At 43.9% G+C, this 20,772-nt stretch overlaps 2 protein-coding genes across 3 annotated transcripts in view; both read left to right on the top strand.

The window, feature by feature from the left end:
• The window catches only part of emilin1a (elastin microfibril interfacer 1a), a 49,777-nt gene extending 40,535 nt beyond the window's left edge, over positions 1–9,242 (top strand). For both annotated transcript variants that reach the window (XM_070545682.1, XM_015948368.3), the window contains 3 exons: positions 1,504–1,521; positions 1,614–1,748; positions 3,583–9,242. In XM_070545682.1, coding sequence (XP_070401783.1) covers positions 1,504–1,521; positions 1,614–1,748; positions 3,583–3,902 — 473 coding nt within the window. In that variant the 3' untranslated portion in view covers positions 3,903–9,242. The remainder of the gene's footprint in view (positions 1–1,503; positions 1,522–1,613; positions 1,749–3,582) is intronic.
• A 2,057-nt stretch (positions 9,243–11,299) lies between these two features.
• ankef1a (ankyrin repeat and EF-hand domain containing 1a) overlaps positions 11,300–20,772 on the top strand; it is a gene marked incomplete in the record, with an annotated part of 28,903 nt that continues 19,430 nt past the window's right edge. Inside the window, 5 exon segments of the mRNA XM_070545689.1 lie at positions 11,300–13,248; positions 16,191–16,398; positions 17,844–18,005; positions 19,961–20,160; positions 20,245–20,394. Coding sequence (XP_070401790.1) covers positions 16,209–16,398; positions 17,844–18,005; positions 19,961–20,160; positions 20,245–20,394 — 702 coding nt within the window.

Raw genomic sequence — 20,772 nt, 5'->3', positions numbered from 1 at the left:
CATGCAGGCTGAACATTAAAATAGTCTCCTACACCTATCTCCTGCATTAGCTTCTGATGGGTTCCTTATTTTGGACTTTTTTCTGATTGGCTTAATGAACTGACCTGTATTGGAATGTTTACTATGTGAAGGTCCTTGAGACGACTCTTGTCGTGATTTGACGCTTTATAAATAAACTTGAATAGAAAAACAGACGGTGGAACTCTAGGATTAGAAAATCCTGACAGATCTACATCACACTGTCACTGAACATTCATGGACTCACCCATCTTGACTCACGATGGGGAAGGCTGTTGTTGGGTTAGCATCTAGGAAACGGCAGAGAACATCTCAGCTAGTAGAAGCTAACTGTTAGTATAATCATCTCCACCACACAGCAGGGCTCCTCCAGGCTTGTGCTGAGATAAAAGATCAACGTTTCAGAGCAAACAGTCAGTGGTGTCACGTTGCTGTTAGCCAATCAGAGGAGAGATGTCTAAATATGAAGAAGTAAGACTCCAAACCCTGTCGTCATTAGCACAGACATCATAAACATAGGCACGACGTGGACTTGCGCTGCCTATTGGAGCTGGCGTAGTGGTTGGCCGCCACCAAGGATGCGTCTCTGATTGCTCCCAGTGCATTTATTTCTGCTCACACACCCACACTCATCCATCCATCCATCCATCCATCCATCCATCCATCCATCCAACACCATACAAAACACAATAAATACACATTTTATTATGATTTTTCACAAAACCAGATACATGGTATGGCATGATCATTAAAATATACATATAATTCAATGTAATTAAATATTAAATCCCATCAGGTAGGCTAGAAAGGTCATTCCACTATATCTGTTTTCAATAGAATGTTGGTTGTTGCAGCCGTAGGCCGCACAAAAAACGGGCATTGTTGCTCACTCTGATTAGACTCCAGTAGCGTATAACTAGTTAATAACCCATCCAATATGGCGGCGATACTGTTATGCTCTGCGGCGCCCAATGGCATGTCTGTGTATTCATGTCTATGGTCTTTAGCCCCCTCTTCTCTTGCTAACAACGTCTTCCTGAATCAGGAGCGCTAGAGCGTTTTTCTCACCGAGATCATCTCACAAGACCTTCATTTATACTAGAGACCACTGAAGCTGTGTTGAAGAAACAAGTGAACTTGGTCTTTAAACTTGTAAACAAGAACCACACATTACCAGGACTCAAACACTAGCTGGTGAGTTGGAGCCAACGATGTTTATGAGTTCAGCTAAAACATTGACTGGAGGCAGGTTTTGCAGTGTTCTGACCAACTTCAGTTACACAATTAAACCCAGAATTAACAGTAAATTCATGTTGAATGAAGGTTGTTGGTCTTGAGATTGCCTTGATTTGGTCCAGATTAAAGGACAACTGCTGAGTGTCCTAATCAGGTACCAGGCCCTAACAGGACCCTGATCCAATAGATGAGATCAGATCAGAAGCGTAATGTTGTATGGAACTTATTGTTTTTATCTTTGTTTTTCAGGTCTTAGAGGCGTACAAGGTACGTGCTGCTCTTCCTAAACCACAGATAAAAGCCGTGTCACTCGCTGGTCTTTAATTCTTACCAAAGCTCCATTACTGCTCTGTTATTAGGTCCTCCAGGATCTGACGCTCATGTGCCACGCCTTTCTTTCTCCGCTGCTCTGACTCGCCCGGTGAAGAAGTCTGAAACCATAAAGTTCAACAAGGTCTTTGTGAATGAAAACGATGTCTATGATCCAAACACAGGTGTGTTTCACTGGGTCGGGATTTAATACAGATGTTTGTCAAGTTAGGTTCACTTGCAAGCTTGTTAATAACGAGAGGATTTTACAGAAAGGTGAAAAAGAAAAAGAATTTAAAAAAACCTCCAAAAACGACTTGAGCCTTCCTGACGGACATAAATACAAACCAGAGCTTTGTTTTGGTGAATTAAAGAGTTGAACTCTTTCGGTCTCAAACCAAGGATGGCTATGAGAAATGCTCCTGCCAAGGAAACTTGATGAATCTGTTAATAAGGAATTGAACGCTGTTACCGTAGTCTGTGTGCCTCGAATCAGAAATGTGCCCAAGGCGACGGCAGCATTGCTCACACGTGTAAGGGACGAGCCTGTGGTATGTGAAGTGGCCCGGAGGAAACAGGATGTCTGGTAGTCAGCCACTCTCACTAGAGTTCTGCTGTAAAGATGCGGTGAGTCGTCTCAGCCGGTAACATCTGGCTGAGACAGCGTCGTGGATATTTGCTGCCAGAGGTTGAAACCAAAGCCGCGGGGTCAGTTTACAGCTTTGACTCGCTGGAGAATCAAAACAGTCAGAAAATAGTTCAGGTTTGGTTGAAATCACATTGATTGGTACTCGGGACATGTTTGCCTGAGGCTTTAACTGGTGATGATGAGCTGAAGCGTTCCATCCAACTGGTCGACTCTTGATTCGATGAATCATTTGCTCTATAGTGCCATCAAGTGGACGATTCAAGTAAAACCATAAACCTTTACCTGCAAAAATAAATGCTTATGATGGCAATATATTCTTGATAATGTCTAACTGCCCTTTTAATATACTGTCTGGTCCAGAGGAGACAGGACGCTGACAGGACACGGGGTTTCCACAGCACAGTGTGACGGGGATCAGCGGTGTTTGGCTGCCCCTCCTATTCTGAATCCGCCGCAAACCGGCAAGCCAGCTTCCTAATCGGTCACATGGGACGGACTGCCAACGAGGCCTCGAGTGTCACTGCTTAAGTAATCAACACAAGCCTCGATACGCGCTTCACAAAAACAATGTCTTCCTTGATACCGGGCACGCTTCGACACATCGGACACATCTGGCTTGCTTACATGAAGGGTGTGACATAACTGCAAATATTTTGTGACAGTTTTCATGTTTCTGTTTACTCACCAACCCTATCCCTGCTGTTTTTGTTTACAGTTTCCTCTCAGTTTATTAGCAGGCTGGTCACCAAGCCCTCTCAGAGGCTCAGACTTTCTGATTTAGAGACTAAACCGGGACAAACGCAGACGATGGCATTGTGATCATTACGAACAATAAAAGCACTTTGAATTGCCGTTGTGTTAGAAATGTACTATACAAACAAAGCTAGAGGAAATTTGCATTTTAATTATTAAACACGTTCAAAGATCCAACGACATGTGAGCGAGGCCCGTTGGAGTCCTGGGAAATGTCTCAAAACAGAAGCTTGGTGGTGAAACCCGTCGGGGGTAGGGTTAGAGACGAGCCGTGTTGGTCAAATCCTACAAACAACAATGCCTGATTTGCTGTGAACGGCTCTACTAGCGTCTTGAAAATAGAATCATTATCCATAGAATTAACTGGCTTTGGGACATTTTTGTGTTTGCTAATGCTGAGTAGCTGTGTCGGCCATCTTTAATCGGATCAACTCCATAACTCAGTCCCTCGTAGAGGAACACCACAATGACTGTTGGTCTCATGGCTCATGAGTTATCAGAACAGGCAAAAACATTATAAATAACGTTCTAATGAAACTAATCTGGCCTTTGAACCTTTTGTTCACCTGAGAAGGTCCAACATAAGCATTTATTCTCACCCCTCCGTTGCTCTCCAGGCATCTTCACAGCTCCTGTGAGCGGAAAGTACTTCTTCAGTGGCATCCTGACGGGTCACAAAAACATGAAGATTGAGGCAGTGCTGTCCAAGTCCAACGTGGGTGTAGCCCGAGTGGACTCGGCGGGATATCAGCCTGAAGGTCTGGAGAAGCCCATGGCAGAGGCCAAGCACATCCCCGGAGCCGTGGCGGTCTTTAACATCATCCTGCCCTTGGAGGCAGGGGACACGGTCTTCATCGACCTGGTGACGGGCCAGCTGGCCTACTCTTCAGAACCTTTGACCTTCTTCAGTGGAATGCTTCTGTACCAGACTGTCTGATGGGAATACTCGGTTTCTATCAGTGCCTCTTCCTGTGGACTGAAAGGCCACCGACAGCAGAAGAAGCTGACAAATGGACTGGATCTATCCAGCTAAAGAAAGACAAAAACATGTTTTTGAACCACATTTGTTCGACTTTCACGGCTTTAAGGAAACATTTTTGTATAAAAAGATTTTTATTCTTTCACATCTTTTCTGTGGAGGAGAAAAAGCCACTTCAGGATTATTGTTTACTTCCATATGTTCATGCCGTGCTCTCAGCTTAGGTTAGGGAACAAGATAAGAGATTTGGTTGCATTATTTATGTGTGCTGTCCACCATCACCATCATAGAGTCACAGGCTCCTCCCCTTTCTGTGCTGAGGTGGTTTATTTTTGAATTACTCACCATTTCATTTTGACCACCAGAACCTGACGCTGAGCACCAGTTGTCTAGGAAAAAATGTGGAGAAGACCAGGTCCAAACCACTATTCTTTAGAGGAGGAAAAGCTCAAGATGAAGTCACCGACAGTTGAGAGAAACCACCGGATTTTATAAATCACACTAGCAGCCCAACAAGACCATTTTAGGAGATTGGCTGTGCACAGACACATGAAGGATGGTCTGAGGGCAGGAAGGGGGACAATGCTGTCCAAATAAGGGACATCTTGGGACAAAGGGGACTCAAGTGGGCCTAATAAGTCAAACCTTTACTACCATAGACGTCTGTAAAAGGTTCACATGATAAATAATGAAGTCAAATGTCTGCTATAAAATCAACATATGAGATGGATGTGCAGTTAACCCTTTCATGGCTGAATTAGGACCTCCTCAGCCTGGAGGTTTTAGATTCACTTTTTTTTTAAACACAGAAACAGATTTTAAAATGCGTCTCAGGAAAATGCATTTGTGGATTTAGTCCACGCTGGCTCGCCTTGGCTGGGTCCAGCTCAGGATACGACGTGGTCCTCGTCTGCACAGCCCTCCTCATTTTTGTCTGGAAACAACAAAACTCCATCATATTTTTGTGAGAATAAGTGAAACTCAAAAACAGGAATACGGTCCATTAATGTTAGTAATCAGCAGTAATCTGACTGAGAGACCATCTAAAGGTGCAGGAACCCTTTGCAGGTGTTCTGGATTCATCAGCTGATTAGAGTGAAACTGAGTCTAGGTTATTGAACGTGGGGTTTTCATCCGCTGTAAGCCATAATCACCACAGTTATAACAAATAAAGGCGGAAACATCTGGCTTTGCACGAGTCTAGTTTCACCTTTTAGGTTGGATTCATGACAAAGATGAACTTTTGCACCAGGTCTCACCTGTAAATGATCACCGGGTCACTAGGTAGTTATTCCTTCACAAGACCAGACAGGAGGGTGATGGTAGAGCTTATTTGTGCACAAACCTGAAACAAAAGGAAAATCAGACGTGAGTTTTTAGCCTAACAACAAATCACGAACATTCATAATCATTTTATTAACTACTTCCTTACTGGAGTTTTGCACTCGTCGCACTTTGTGACTAAACTGAAACGAGTTGCCCACGACAACCCCGTGGCTGCGATGGTGTTTGTTTAGCAAAGCTTTTCATCAACAAGGTCTTGTGACCCGTGAGGAGATGGAGAACCAGTGCATCATCATAACATCCAGCCTGGTCCGGAACAACCCCAAGTGTGTGTTGTGTTGAGAACTGGGGAGTTTGGTCAAGTCTGTGTGCTGGGAATGGCTGAAACCTGTCACATTTCAGCTCCGTGTCAGTGGTTTAGGACAAGTTGTAGCCATATTTGTGTTTCCCATTGTCAAAAATGAGGAATTTAGTTATTTCAACTTTAGAAATTGTGGATTTCCAACTCCTGACAAATTCTCATCTCATTTAAGCTGCAGCACACAACACTGGCAGGATGTTTTTTATTTATAAGAAGGGACTTTTTATGCTCTTGCATTTGTTTGTGCTGCATGTGGATCTCCACTGCCGCTATAAACATGAATAAAACAGTCTGTTCATGTCAGTGAATAGGAATTATGTACCTAAAACAAACCGTTTTAAAAAATCATGTCAAACCAAGGAAAATGGAACACCCCCTCAACCTACCAACACTGGATGAGTAACAGCTCCACTCCAAGCCCCTCCCAGACCTCCATGTTCCTCAGCCAATAGCAGCCTATCAGGGGATGGATGGGTGTGGAAAGCAACAGTGTGTTTCCTTAAAGTGACGGATCCCTAAAATGGCTCATTCTGGAAGGTGCTAAAAACTTCAAGCTGCTGAAATAGCTTTACGTGAGAAGGGCTTGATGAAAAGAATTCATGAACATGTGATGTCTAAAGTTAAACTCCCGTTATTCCTCATCACATGCATCCCTGTGTGTGTGTGTGTGTGTGTGTGTGTGTGTGTGTGTGTGTGTGTGTGTGTGTGTGTGTGTGTGTGTGTGTGTGTGTGTGTGTGTGTGTGTGTGTGTGTGTGTGTGTGTGTGTGTGTGTGTGTGTGTGTGTGTGCGCTCTGTCTTCTCGATCTCCAGTGAGTCGTGGAGGATGGCTGCTTATACTGAGCCAGGATTCTCTGGAGGTTTCTTCCTGTTAAAAGGGAGTTTTCCTCTCCACTGTCGCTAAATGCTTGCTTAGTATGAGGATTGCTGTAAAGACTCTTGACACTAGTCAGTGACTTGATGCAACCTGCTGGGTTAATGTGCTGACCTGTATTGTTTCAAATCGAATCAACTTTATTAATAAAGTGCTTTCATGTGTCCAAAAGGACAAACAACGCGCTGTAGACCAATAAAATCATAGCAATAAAAACAGATTATACGTAAAACCATTAAAACCATTACAGGCCCATACAAAAATCCCAAGTTCAGTTTTAGCAATCCAGACCGTCTTGTTATCGCAGTCAGATTAGATAAATAATCAGAGTGAAACTGCCCACCTAATCCCGACCTCAGTGCCTAAACGCCAGCGAGAACAGACGCGTCTAGTCGGCACTTGAAGCTATCGAGGGACTGGGCCTGCTTCCCGTCGGCCAGCAGCTCATTCCAGAGCTTCTTTACTTTGTGAAGGGCCTTGAGACGACTCTTGTCGTGACTCTATATAAATAAACTGAATTGATTTTTAAAGTCCATGGATTTGAACCCTGACCTCCCAGTCTCTGGGGGGACCCTTAACCACTAGGCCACTGAGAAGAATAAAGGTCACAAAACTACTAGAACTTCAAAAATAGTTTAAATCCTTTGAGAGTTAGGGCAGCACAAGTCCAGTGCATGAATGCCCCAAAGTGGGGAAGTCATTGAAAACCGAAAAAGTCTCAAAGGCCTAGAGTTTAACTGGGTCAACCGCAGGGAAAATAGGAGCCAATCACTGATTAAAGTGAACTCAGGTGCAGCAGGAAATGCAAAAAGGTTCCACGTTTGAGTTTTCGTCACCTCAGCCTGCAGGGTCTGTATGTTTTTCACATATCTGCTAGAAATTTGAGTCAATCGTCTGTCAGCTTTCTGGCTCAAGTCCTACCGTGGAACGACAGCAGAAGAGGAGTTCAGTACCCCTCATAACCTTTTCTGACCCACGTGCAGAATCAACCAGTACTCAGGAAAGGCAAGTTAAACACATGTATTCACAATTTAATGAAAAGAAATGGGAATCTGGTTTCCCGAAGAGTTGAGACTGACCTTCAGGAGGGAGACTCGGGCGGTGAGCGGCTGAGAAGAGCGACTGGGAGAGCTGGTTGGCAGGTGAGGGGCAGATCTTAGGTGGGCAGCTGAGAGCAGGACATGAAGGCAAACCGAGTTCCCAGAAGTTCTGGAGGGTTTGGAGATGAGTACACCTGGCAGGCACAGGAGAACAAATTATCAGGCAAACTTCCAAAATTAAGAGCAAGATCAGAGGGATCTTCGCTGAGGCTAGACTCTACCAACCAGATGTAATCATCCAGCAAGGTGACGTCATCATGCTGCTCCTGTTATCTCAGGAGGACTGATGGGGGAGCAGCTGCAGGTGTGCTCAGGGAAACTCCCACCTGCAGATAAGAAACCGTGACAACTGGGGTTTTGTGGGATCGAGTCCTGCTCAGTCTGTCACTGCTGTTGTGTCCTTGGGCAAGACACTTCTCCCACCTTGCCTGCTGGTGGTGGTCGGCGGGACCAGTGGGGCCAGTGCCTGGCAGCCTCGCTGCTGTTGGTGCGCTCCAGGGCAGGCGTGGCTACAAAATAGCTCATCACCGCCAGGGAGTAAATGTGTGTGTGTGTCACAACGTGCCGGTGAGTGAGGCAGACACAAGGACCCGCATGCGGGTGAGGGAAGCAGGCAGGCACACAAACCAGAGTGAGTTTAGAGTCTTTAATCTTGAACACACGCTGGACAACGAAACGACGAACCAACCAGACAAAATGGACTAACAGGGTTTAAATACAGCAGGAGCTGGGACCTTGGGTGGTTGGGAGACGAGAGGCAGGTGGGAGCAAGTAACATGGACACAGGACTGAACGGAAGGGGGAGACAGGACAGGGTGTGACAGAGTGACTGTTTGTGTTGTAAAGCGCCTTGGGGGGTTGTAGAATCCTAGACGATGCTATACTAAAACAGGCCATTTACCATCATAGCATGTGTTTATCCTCCTAAACCCAAAATAGATTGTCTGAAAAAGTCTTCAGTTCAAGGGCCAAAGAAAGGCCAAAGCCACCTCCAGCTCCTGAGGAGACTGAGGTCCTTCAGAGTTAAGTCCCAGCTGCTAAAATCCCTTCATCACTCTGTGGTTGGCTCTGTTATCCGCTCTGCTGGCCTGTTGGGGGTTAGGGTTAGGGTGGCCTGACCGAGGCAGGAAGAGACTGAACTAGCTAGTTCACAAAGCTAGCTCGGTTCTGAGTCGCCCGCTGGATTCAGTTGAGGAGACGTGTGAAAGGAGGATGCTGGGGAAGATGATCACGTCTTATAAGAAACTCCCACCCACTGAGTCCACGGTGGAGACCACGGACAGCTCCTTCAGAGACACACTGAGACATCCCAGACGTAAACCTGAAAGCTACCGTAGGTCCTTCATCCCCTGTGCAGTAAGAGTGTAGACCTCCTCCTCAGTTGAAGCTGTGCTGGCACCCTAACCCTGGTACACAATAACACCAATGCAATATTAGGTATGTGTTCAATACTCATTCAATACCCGATTTACTTAGTATGTCTTTGTCTCTTGTAGTATGCTGCATAGTGTTGGAACCCAAGTGTTTTCCTTTTAGAGGTCAAAGGTTACTAGACTATTGCCTATGTGTCTATACATGAACCAGTGCTATTATTTTTCTTCAAACTATTCTCTTAAGTGTTGGTGCTGCTTCAACAAGTGAACTTCCCCACTGAGGGCTCAATAAAGTCTATTCTAATCTATTCTAATCTATTCTAATCTATTCTAGTTTACTTTCTAGATGTCTGAAAATCATTGTGACATCAGTAAGACTTTGGGTAACGGTAGGTCTCTGGTGTGAGCAGATTGACAAGATTAGGAAATCGCTGCAGTTCTTGGTGCGAAGATAAGAAATAAGCACAATAAAACAATTGTACAGAGAAGCAATATGAAGAGAAATGACTAATATGTGCAACAGTGTAGGTTCTGATCGGAGCCGAACAGTCCGGTGCAATCAGAGTCAGGTGACCAGAACAAAGTGACTAGAAAGAGCAGTCCTAGAATTGTTATTCGTGAGTGCAACTGTTCTTGTAGTGAGAGATTCTGGTCTGACTGAGTCAGAGCCTCCTGCCAGACGGGAGCAAGTCAAAAGGACGGTCTCCAGTGTGAGACGAGCCAGCTGTTACCCGGCCTGCCCCAGAGACTTTATATCCTGTCTTGACAACTTTGGCTTCCAGCAATTTAAAGAAAATATTTTGCATTGAATCAGACGTACAATACTCACTCCCTTGTTCACTTTTCTGGAAGTGTTCATCCATCACTGAAGAGGACAACAATCCTCTCTACACCGCAAAAGCCTGGAGCTGACCCTAGTAGCTTTAATAGCTTCCCACCAATTTCTAACCTTCCTCTCATAAAAAAATTATTCTTGAAAAAGTGTAGCGTTACACCTCCACTGAACAGTTCAGTCTGGTTTCTGCTGTCTCCACATCACTGATTAAAATCACTAATTATCTTCAACCGACAGCAGACTCAGGCTTAATCTCTTTCTCCTTCTCCATGACCTCAACACCCTCCTGAATAGATTATCCTCAATTCATATTTCTTATTCTGCTTAACTGGTTCAAATCACACCTTTCATGTAGAACTCTATTTATTCACTTAAACCAGTTTACCTCCACACCTGATCGTCTAATATCTGGGGTTCCCCAAGGTTCTGTCCTCGGCCCGTACTTCCTATAATCTATCTGCAACTGGTGCAAAACACTGCTGGTCTTATCACTAAAACACTCTTCCTGTTGTCCAAAAGCTACGTAGACTAATATTCATGACTGGCTACAAAATGTTGCTTTGCACGTACGAGACCATTCACAACCTCACCCCTTCATACACTCTTCAGCTCTTACACGTGTCTACACCCTCAACATGCTCAGACCCTCTTCTAACGTTAGCCTGTAAAATCTTCCTGCTCGACAGTCCCTGTGGAATTCCCTACTGGCAGAACTTAGGAATACCGCTCCCGTTCACCTTTTCAAATCCACCTCACCTGTTCAAGATCGCTCACTCATTGTAATTAATCATAATTGTATCCTTGTTTTAGATTTACTGTTCGCTTGTTCTGATCGTGTTAATCTGTTGTGCTTGTTTTTGACGTTTAGTTTTCCCAGTTTTCTCTCTGGTGACCTTGAGTTCTCACAAAGGTGCCTTAAATAAAAATTATTATTATTACTACTATTATTGAATACAGATTGCCAGCATGAACTGGCTCTCTGTCCAGGGTGTACCCCGCCTGATTGCTCGTTGGCCGCTGGAGATAGGGAGCAGCCCCCCCGCGACCCTACGTGGACAAAGCAGGTTCAGACAATGGATGGATGGATGGATGGATGGATGGATGGATGGATGGTGGATGGATGGATGGATGGTGGATGGATGGATGGATGGATGGATGGATGGATGGTGGATGGATGGATGGATGGTGGATGGATGGATGGATGGATGGATGGATGGATGGATGGATGGATGGATGGTGGATGGATGGATGGATGGTGGATGGATGGATGGATGGATGGATGGATGGATGGTGGATGGATGGATGGATGGTGGATGGATGGATGGATGGATGGATGGATGGTGGATGGATGGATGGATGGTGGATGGATGGATGGATGGATGGATGGATGGATGGTGGATGGATGGATGGATGGATGGATGGATGGATGGATGGATGGATGGATGGATGGTGGATGGATGGATGGATGGTGGATGGATGGATGGATGGATGGATGGATGGATGGTGGATGGATGGATGGATGGTGGATGGATGGATGGATGGATGGATGGATGGATGGTGGATGGATGGTGGATGGATGGAGAGATGAATTGCCAGCTGTCCATGTCTTTTTGTTGGATTCAATCACAGAACGAGTGCCAGTTCTCTTCACTGCTTTGTACACCGCTCATTTACTCTGGTGCTCTCGTAGTCTTCACAAATCCTCACAGCTGAGTTAACTCTTTTTCTGGTCTCCATGCATGACCCTGGCAGGCTACTTTATTCTCTTCTGTGGAGGACTTCATTGCTTTTTGCAGGTCTCTGGTGACACCTTGTGTTCAGGATCAGAACAGTCACTGAACCACATTCTGGGGATTCATTACTTATCAGAAGGATCTGATTAGCATCTCTGCATTCAGTCCTTCTCACACACAAGTGAAATAAACCTAGAGGCCATGTAAGACGATCTATATGCACTACTAGTCAACAGCAGGTAATTCTACCTGTACTAGGAAGCACAATGATGGGAACAGGATGTGCACTATTTATGGTGGGATGTTTGATCTGAGCCCTAAGATTGTCTCCGACCAATATGTGGAAGTGTGTAGGAGCACGCATTAAGAGGTGCTCACAACTACCAGCACTGATAAAACGAAAATGACTTGAGAAACACTAAACCTGAACTCTCTCAGAGCTCATTCCCAGTTTCCAGAAGAGCATGTTAAGGTTGAAACATAAATATCCATTACCTCTTCATCCATTATCTTTGTCCATGCACAGGGAAGGACTGCAGCTGGGGTTGAACCAACAACCTTCCTCCTGGTGGTCTCATTTATGTTTATGTTTATGTATTTATGTTTATGTTTATGTATTTAGCAGACGCTTTTGTCCAAAGTGACTTACAAGTGATAATCGGCATGTTGCCCTTGAGGCTAACAACAACAACAACTTGACATCAGTCATGGAGAGGAGGGAACAAGGAGTGGACAGTAGAGGGGGGGGGGGGGGGGCAGGGAGGGTGCTAGTTTAGAAGATGCTCTCTGAAGAGCAGGGTCTTCAGGAGTTTCTTGAAAATGGAAAAGGAAGCCCCTGTTCTGGTAGTGCTTGGTAGGTCATTCCACATTTGTGGAACGATGCATGAGAAGAGTCTGGATCTACTCCATCATGTAGCCCTGAAATGCAAAAATAACATTTTAAATATTTTAATAAGCAGATTAGATCAAATGTGGCACTGGGACTTCACATGCTGTCAAGAGGAACTGAATAAACACAGTTGTTGTTTCAGGTGGTGATCATTTTAGGAGGAAGCACAAAAATAAAACAGGCAAAAGGCAGTTTCTGATGTTATCTATGAGCTCATAAATGTCATAGTTATTTAATTAGGCTGGTAGTTAGTTCCACACAAAGATGATTCAATTATTAAAGGATACAAAATAATCATAATAAATCACAAATATTTTATTTTATTTAGTTCAACAGCAGCAGTAGAATACCACAACAATGTCATACTTAAGGTCACGGTAGTTTGTGAAGTTAAGTTGTTGTTCTTGTCTAATCTTCATGAATCATATTCATTCATTTAAATGTGTTAACTGTAGTATTGCTGGTGTTAACTTACATGTAGTTTAAATGATGACTTTTGAAGCTCTTATTAAGTATTTTAGGTAAAGTTATGAGACACGGTCATATCATTTGTTTTATGGATAAAAACAGTCATGATAATCGTGACATGATCTAAAACCATGTGGTAAGCAACGAATAAATATGAAATCACTTCAGGCACGAGCGGCGCGGCCTCTGTTGCCATGGAGACGACGTTGTTTTCCTTCGCTGGCTCGCCCAGAGTGAGCGGCTGTGCTTTCCAGTTGGGATCATCCGTGGAGCGAAGGTCTGTTTTCTGCTTGCTGAGCAGAGTAGGCTGCGATCAAGAAGTAAGAAAACGTTCGTTATCGCGGACAAAGCTAGCTAAAGACGAGCTAACGGGCTAGCTGCGGCAACCGGTAAGCCATTTTAACATTTAATCAGCAACCAAACCACTCTGTGACTTATATAGCAACAATATATTATATCCTAATACTGTTTTCTTTCGAGTCAAAGTTACAAGTGACTTATATCAGCAGCTATGTTGTGAAGTAATTATGTTGACAAGTAATTAACCTTCTGGAGGCAGGCGTTGCAAATTTGCAACGTTAACCCTACCTACCTGGTAACCCCACACACGTGTTTCATGAGCATTTTTAACTCAGAAGTTCCCCTGAAAGACTTAATTGTTCGTCCTTTTATCAAAACCTATTTGAGCCTGATAGGGTTAAAATTACGCCCACATTTTCAAAGTTAACACACATTTCTTTTAACAACGGTGTTTTTTACTGTTCCCCTGCTTCGACACCCCCCCCCCCCCCCCCTGCAACGGCTGCAAACTGCTGGTGCTCCTGCAGCCTCTCAGAGTTCCTGCTGATCTAAACATTGAAAGAATAATTTCATTTTCTGTTCCTCACTTCTGCTTATTTTCAATGGTGTCTGTTTGTTGCAACCACTTTTGTTGAAGTGTCACAAATCAGGGAAAGGTTTCACAAATCCCAAAAAAAGTTGTATGCAATCTGCTATTATTGTAGAATAATCTAGAACCGTTGCAACCCCACACACACACTAGAACAGGTCTGAAGAGTGTGGGTGTCAGTGGCGGCTGGCCAGTAGAGGGCGATAGGGCGCCGCCCTCCCAGTTTTCCCCTGTGTTTTTAATTTTTATTTAAAATAAATAAATAAAATTAACAATAATCACATATTCTAAGTTAATTGTGTGTTTTGTAACAAAAATAAATCATATATATGATTTATATTTGTTTTATATATATTTATATATATTGGTCTCTGCCGAGCGGTGGAGGCTGTGGGCTGTTTCAATCTCTCTCTCTCTCTCTCTCTCTCTCTCTCTCTCTCTCTCTCTCTCTCTCTCTCTCTCTCTCTCTCTCTCTCTCTCAGCCCCACTCTAAGGGAGTTTGCAGTGTATTAGTGAGTCATATATTGTACAATCACAGTCATAAAGTTTTCAATCAGTAGTTTTATTTCAGTATGTATTTTTCCAGTATCACAAAAAATGTAATTTTATATGGTTAAAACCATCTAGCTTATGTGCACTTTTTAAAACACTGCCCAGCAAACATTCGGACGTTTAACGACAGTTGAACGGTCACAACTGTAAAATACCTGGAATTAATAAAAGTTAACATGACATCTACTGCATTTTCCTTGCCTGGACTCGAACCTGGATCCCGCTCTTCCAGCTGAGCTATGCCAGCAACTTCTTGAATAGCAGACTTTTTAATATAGATAGGTAGAGGGTAAAGTGCGGGTACACTAACCAATCAGAGCACAGAGAAGATCTGCCACAGGCCACGCCTCCAGAGTGCCAAAAGCCCTTACAGCCGAGCGAGCAGGAGTCAGAAACCGAGCGCGCAGAGAGGCTGCCGCGCGCGCACGTTTTCCTCTGCCGTGTGCTCGTTGACAACGCGCGCACGCAGGTTTGTCACTTGTGCACATCCTTGTGCGCTCACAGACACAGTTTGCTCCCTCTCAGTGCACAAATGACCTCTCGCCATGTATATTTCCGCTCGCGAGTCCCGTTCACACGCGCGCTGTGGACCCAATGCGCGTGCACGGGTTGTGGCACGGGTCTGACGCGATATTCTTTGTGCTTTGGACTTTTGGTGCATCCTCCTTAAAATAAAGGAATTGTTTTCTTTAACCACTCCTGCCTTGAGTCGTTCTGGGAATTCTGCATCTTGGGTCCAAACCTCCTGCTCCTCATTTGCGTCCTGGCTTATTTTATTGCATTCCACTAGTGGTTTTAATAGGTTTTTAGTGTTCTTTTCTTTTCTTCTGTCGGGTCTTTTTCATGATTGCGTATGTGTTGCTTTCACATTGTTTCCATCTTCTGTTCACATGTTTCCGTGTCCATTTCTGTGGTTCTGCCTTTGTCCGCTGGTAGGATCGTTACTGATGTGTGTTTAGAGCATTTATAGCTTTTTGTTCTTCTCTTGTGATTTTATTTTGATGTAATTCTGTGCCTTCAAAATGCCTGCAACCTCATTTCTTAGCTCTGCTTTTTCCCCTCTTATTTTATTTATTTACATGCTATTTCTGTAGCTAAAATGAACTCTTCTTTTGGTATTTGTTTGGGTGTGACTGCATAGTTTAATCCTTGATTTTAGACTTCCTGTTCGGTTTCTGATAGGGTGTGTGCCGACAGGTTATGTACCCATTTGTTGTTTGTTGTCTCGTCTTTTTTCCTTCCTTTTTTACTGCCTGTAAAAGACTGCGTGTCATGTTTTTGAGGTTTTCCAGTTTCATTATTTGTCGGGTTTTTGTTTTTATTTATTCCTCTTGGTGTGTGTTTTTCAGGTGTGTGTTGATGGCGTGTGGTGTGTTTCGTCTGGGCTTGGAAATTGTTGCGTGAAGTATTTTTTCCGCTCCTGGATTTGCATGTTGACTTTGTCCAGCTTGTTGACCGTGCATCGTATCCTTTCTGTCATTAATGCTTTCTTTGTTCTTTCCATGATTTTTTTGGCGTTGTTTCCTGGGATCGGGTTCTTGATGTTCATCCTCTTGAGTGTGATGTTCTCACCTCCGCATCGCAGGTTGAATACTAGACGGTACGCCGGAAATGGCCCGTGTTTTTTCTAGCCTGTCCAAGCGGTGAAGAGCCTTGACTCCACTTTTTCCAAAACTCTCTTGTGAATCGTTTACAACGTTCATTAAGACCAGGTTAGAGTTCCTGGCTCCATCTACGGTTTGTTTCAGGTGTTCTGGTTTGGAAACAAACACAACTTCTCTTCCTTCAAACTACAGATGAATGAATCAGAAACTCTTTGAACGTTGTGTGCTACACAGATGCCAGAGTTCCTTCTAGACCATCAGGATGTGTCATATGATTTCTCATCAGGCTCTCAGGGACTCCAGAATGACCAGCAGTGTGGCAAAGGACCCGCTGGAGGTCCAGCAGATCTGCCGCCTTCTCCAGTTTGTGTGTGAAGGCAACAGCGTGTGGATAGAGAAGATGTTGAACCTCGGGGTGGAAAATCTCATAAATCTGACTGAGCCAAAGGAGAACAGAGGGGTGCTTCATCAGGCAGTTTCCACCGGGAAAGAAGGTGAAAGGTTTTCCTTCCTCTGCTCCAACATGAACGCTCAGCCAGTGAAACCTTCGTTATGAGTAGCTGTGTGATAGAAACCCTGAATCCGTTACTAACACACTCTTTGCTATGATGTGTGTTTATGTTTAGATCTGCGTGGAGGAGGGCTCAGAGAAAACATTTTTGATGATTATTTCTGATTATAATGAGTCACTCTGAGTTTTTCACGCAAGCTGAACATGAAAATAGTCTCCTACAGTAGCTTCTGATAGAAAATAGACGGTGAAACTGAAGGGTTAAAATTCTGACGGATCTACGTCACACTGTTACGTAACATTCATTAACCCTTCCATCTGGACTCACGACGGGGAAGGCTGTTGTTGGTTTAGCGTCCAGGAAACAGCAGAGAACGTCTCGGCTAGCAGAAGCCAGTAAGGTCATGACTGGGAAGGTAATGGCCGCCCTGGAGTTGTACTTAAAAACATATGATCCCAAAATGAAGCAGATATTTTATTTTGACCTTGAATTAAATATTTTGTTGTTTTAAAATGTCTTAATTATGCTGTAATCAATTTCATTGTATTCAACAATAAATTAGGAAGAAAAGCAAAATAATATTTAATATTGGGACAAACCATCAACCATGCATCCATTTTCATCCACTTATCTGGAGTCGAGTCGCAGGGGCACTAGCCTAAGTGGAGAGGCCCAGACTTCCCTCTCCCCAGCCACTTTAGCCAGCTCTTCCGGGGAATCCCAAGGTGTTCCCTGGCCAGGTGAGAGACATAGTCCCTTCACCGTGTCCTGGGTCTACCTTTAGGTCTCCTCCCGGTTGGACGTGCCCAGAAAACCTCACCAGGAAGGCGTCCAGGAGGCATCCTAACCAGATGCTCGAGCCACCTCAACTGGCTCCTTTAATCAGGCAAACCTGATTAAAATGTTAGTGTTTAATCTGGGCAGAGTTGAACCTGACATCTTCATCACTCTGTTGTAGAAATCATCCTCTATCTCCTGTTCTGACTGAAAATCCACCTTATATACAGCAAGTCCTTCAGTGTAGAGTTTTGTCAAAGCAAATGAGTTGACCTTGACAGCGTGTCAAGGCCGTAACTTCCCCCTGTGCGGGGTTGCACCGCTGTTTATGGGGCTGAGCACTGCCGCTGTCAGTGAGGCCTTCCTCCCCCGTGCTTTTCTCTGTATTTACGCCACTCAGAAGACTAAAACTGTCTCACACAGTCGTTATACTTATTAGATAGACTGTGGAACACCAGCATGTGCAGCACATGGAATAAAACAGGGTAGTCATGGACATCAAGACCGCCGCGGGCATGCGACAGCTTCTTGTTTCAGTCACAGGGTGCGGCGCTGTTCCGTGAGAACGGAGGCAGCTCTCCTCTCTGCCTCCAGTCGGACACAACTCTCGTCTGGTCACAAGTTAAACACATTATTCTGTCTCTTCACAGAGCTCATTGACCTCCTCCTGTCTAAGGGAGCAACGCCTAACGTTCAAAACACACAGGGCCAAACACCAGTCATGTTAGCAGCTGAGAGGGGGAACCACATAATGATGACCAAGCTGATCCAGAAACAAGCTGACATGAGGCTCCTGGATGCTGAGGGCAGAGGTGGGACACCGGCGGACTGAGTCATTTATCATTTATAAACATTTGAGAATGGTAAAATGGTTAATGGCCTGTATTTGATAAATAGCCTTCTATAGTCCTAGAACCCCCCAAGGCACTTTACAACACAACCAGTCATTCTCACCCTGGTGAGGATGAGCTATGCTGTAGCCACAGCTGCCCTGGGGCACACAGAGGCGAGGCTGCAGAGCACAGGTACCCCCGGTCCCTCTGACCACCAGCAGCAAGGTGGGTTAAGTGACCAAAGACACGACTGTGTCAGACTGAGCGGACATTCAACCTGCAACCTTCAGATTACAGGGCGGACTCTTAAGTCCTCTGCCTCTGTCGCCCCAGAACGCTAAAACCAAAGCCTGCAAGGCTGAACAATGTTTTTATTTGTGAGGATAATACTGAATAAACAGCTTTGGTTTAGGAAGATGTGGTTAGGTTAGTGGAATGCTTTCCTTCACCTCGGCTCAAGAAAGGCCGTGCTGCTTCTCTCTGAATACTGAAGAGAAGGTGATATCCCAGGCAGCCTGATGAAAGAGCCTCTAGAGATAAAGATCTCGTTTTGTTCAGTGTCCTACAGAAGGCTTGTGTCTGGCAGGGTGTAGGTGTCAGGTCTCACACACACATCTAATTACAGCTCAGGCCTGGACAGTGATCCTCTCTGGAGAAGCCTGCTCAGCTACCTGATAGGTCCAGTCTGCTGTGGTGGATCTCACTGAGCACAACCGAGTCCAGCTGAGTCCCGTTAGTCACGACTGCTAATGATTCAAGGCCGTTTTAAAAAAATCACCATCAGGTTATTGTTTTTGTTTATGTGGGTGTTTCTTTGTTTACATCTCATGACTGCAAACACCGATTTCTAAGAAAGTAAAAATGCCTCATTGTTAGACCTTTTCTCTTCATTTTAAAATAAATATCTGAATATCTGATGTGTGTGTGTGTGTGTGTGTGTGTGTGTGTGTGTGTGTGTGTGTGTGTGTGTGTGTGTGTGTAAACATATATATATATACATATATATATATGTTTACACACACACACACACATATATATATGTGTGTGTGTGTAAACATATATATATGTATATATATCTTTACACACACACACACACACATATATAAATGTGTGTGTGTGTAAACATATATATATATATACATATATATATATATATGTTTACACACACACACATATATATATGTGTGTGTGTGTAAACATATATATATGTATATATATGTTTACACACACACACACACACACACACACATATAAATGTGTGTGTGTGTAAACATATATATATGTATATATATCTTTACACACACACACACACACACATATATAAATGTGTGTGTGTGTAAACATATATATATATATGTATATATATATATATGTTTACACACACACACACACACACACATATATATAAATGTGTGTGTGTGTGTAAACATATATATATATACATATATATATATATGTTTACACACACACACATATATAAATGTGTGTGTGTGTAAACATATATATATATATACATATGTATATATATATATATGTTTACACACACACATATATATATATATGTGTGTGTGTGTAAACATATATATATATATGTATATATATATATGTTTACACACACACACATATATAAATGTGTGTGTGTGTGTTTCATTTTTATTTATTTTTTCGTTCAACACGTCAGCCAAAATATTTTGAGCTGATGTTTGTGGCTGTTTTTCTTCTAGTTTGAACGTTAATCATGGAATTAGAAATCCAAGCTGAGAATCTTGTTCACTGGCATCAGGAGTGTTTCTGTTTCTATTGCCAGTGTCGATTATTCTGACATCATGTCTTTCACTTGAAGCACAAGTCAGTACCTAGATACCGGTCAGAACTTAGGCCTCTGTTGATTCTGGTGAGGATTTGCACCAGTGGCTGTGTTGCTTGTGGCCCAGGTGTGCTGTTCTACTGCAACTACCCCACCAAGTACCACATCCGCTGCCTGCAGCTGGCTCTTCAAAACCAGGCAGACATCAACAATGTGTCAAGAAACGGCGATCACGTCTTCCTGGTGATGTGTAAGAAAGCTCATGAGGTCACACCACAGTGTCTTATGATGCTAGACGCAGGCGTTGACCCAAACACCGTAAACCAGGTATAACAACAACAGTTTCAGTTAGACACTGGGAAAAAGGGTTTACTGACACAAAGCGTGCTGTACCTCTTCTGTTCTTCAAAGAAAACAAGAAGGACAGCGTTAATGGAGGCAGCCCAGGTGGGATCGCTGCAGCTTGTTCGAGCCATTCTCAGGAAAGGGGGAGACCCCAGCGCTGTGGATAAGAAGCACCTCACCGCAGCACACTATGCTGCTATGGGAGGCTTCCTTCAGGTGAAGTAGCTACCCAGGCTCACACATCACCATGACCTCTGCTGGATCCAAAGGCATGGATTACCAGAGGTGTTCAGAAGTTTTCACCCATCATGAGTTTCATAATAATAACTGAATTGAACTGTTATTTGTATGATTATGTAACACACACACACACAAACACACACACACACACACACACACGCACACACACACAAACACCGGTGCATACGTTTGAATTTGTTGTCAAGCCAAGCCTTCCTGACCTTGTCCTAAACGTCCAGTTAGTAATCATGATAAACTACAGCTGTATGATGGTGGGGTAGGGGTAGGGGTAACCAGTGCAGTGATTGGCCAGCCACATAGAGCGCCCCGCCCATCCCTACACACAAAACTCTA

The sequence above is a fragment of the Nothobranchius furzeri genome, chromosome 2 (genome assembly GCF_043380555.1).
Source record: "Nothobranchius furzeri strain GRZ-AD chromosome 2, NfurGRZ-RIMD1, whole genome shotgun sequence".
Taxonomy (NCBI): domain Eukaryota; kingdom Metazoa; phylum Chordata; class Actinopteri; order Cyprinodontiformes; family Nothobranchiidae; genus Nothobranchius; species Nothobranchius furzeri.
Note: the sequence above shows the minus strand (reverse complement) of the source record. Positions and strands in the feature narration are given on the sequence as shown.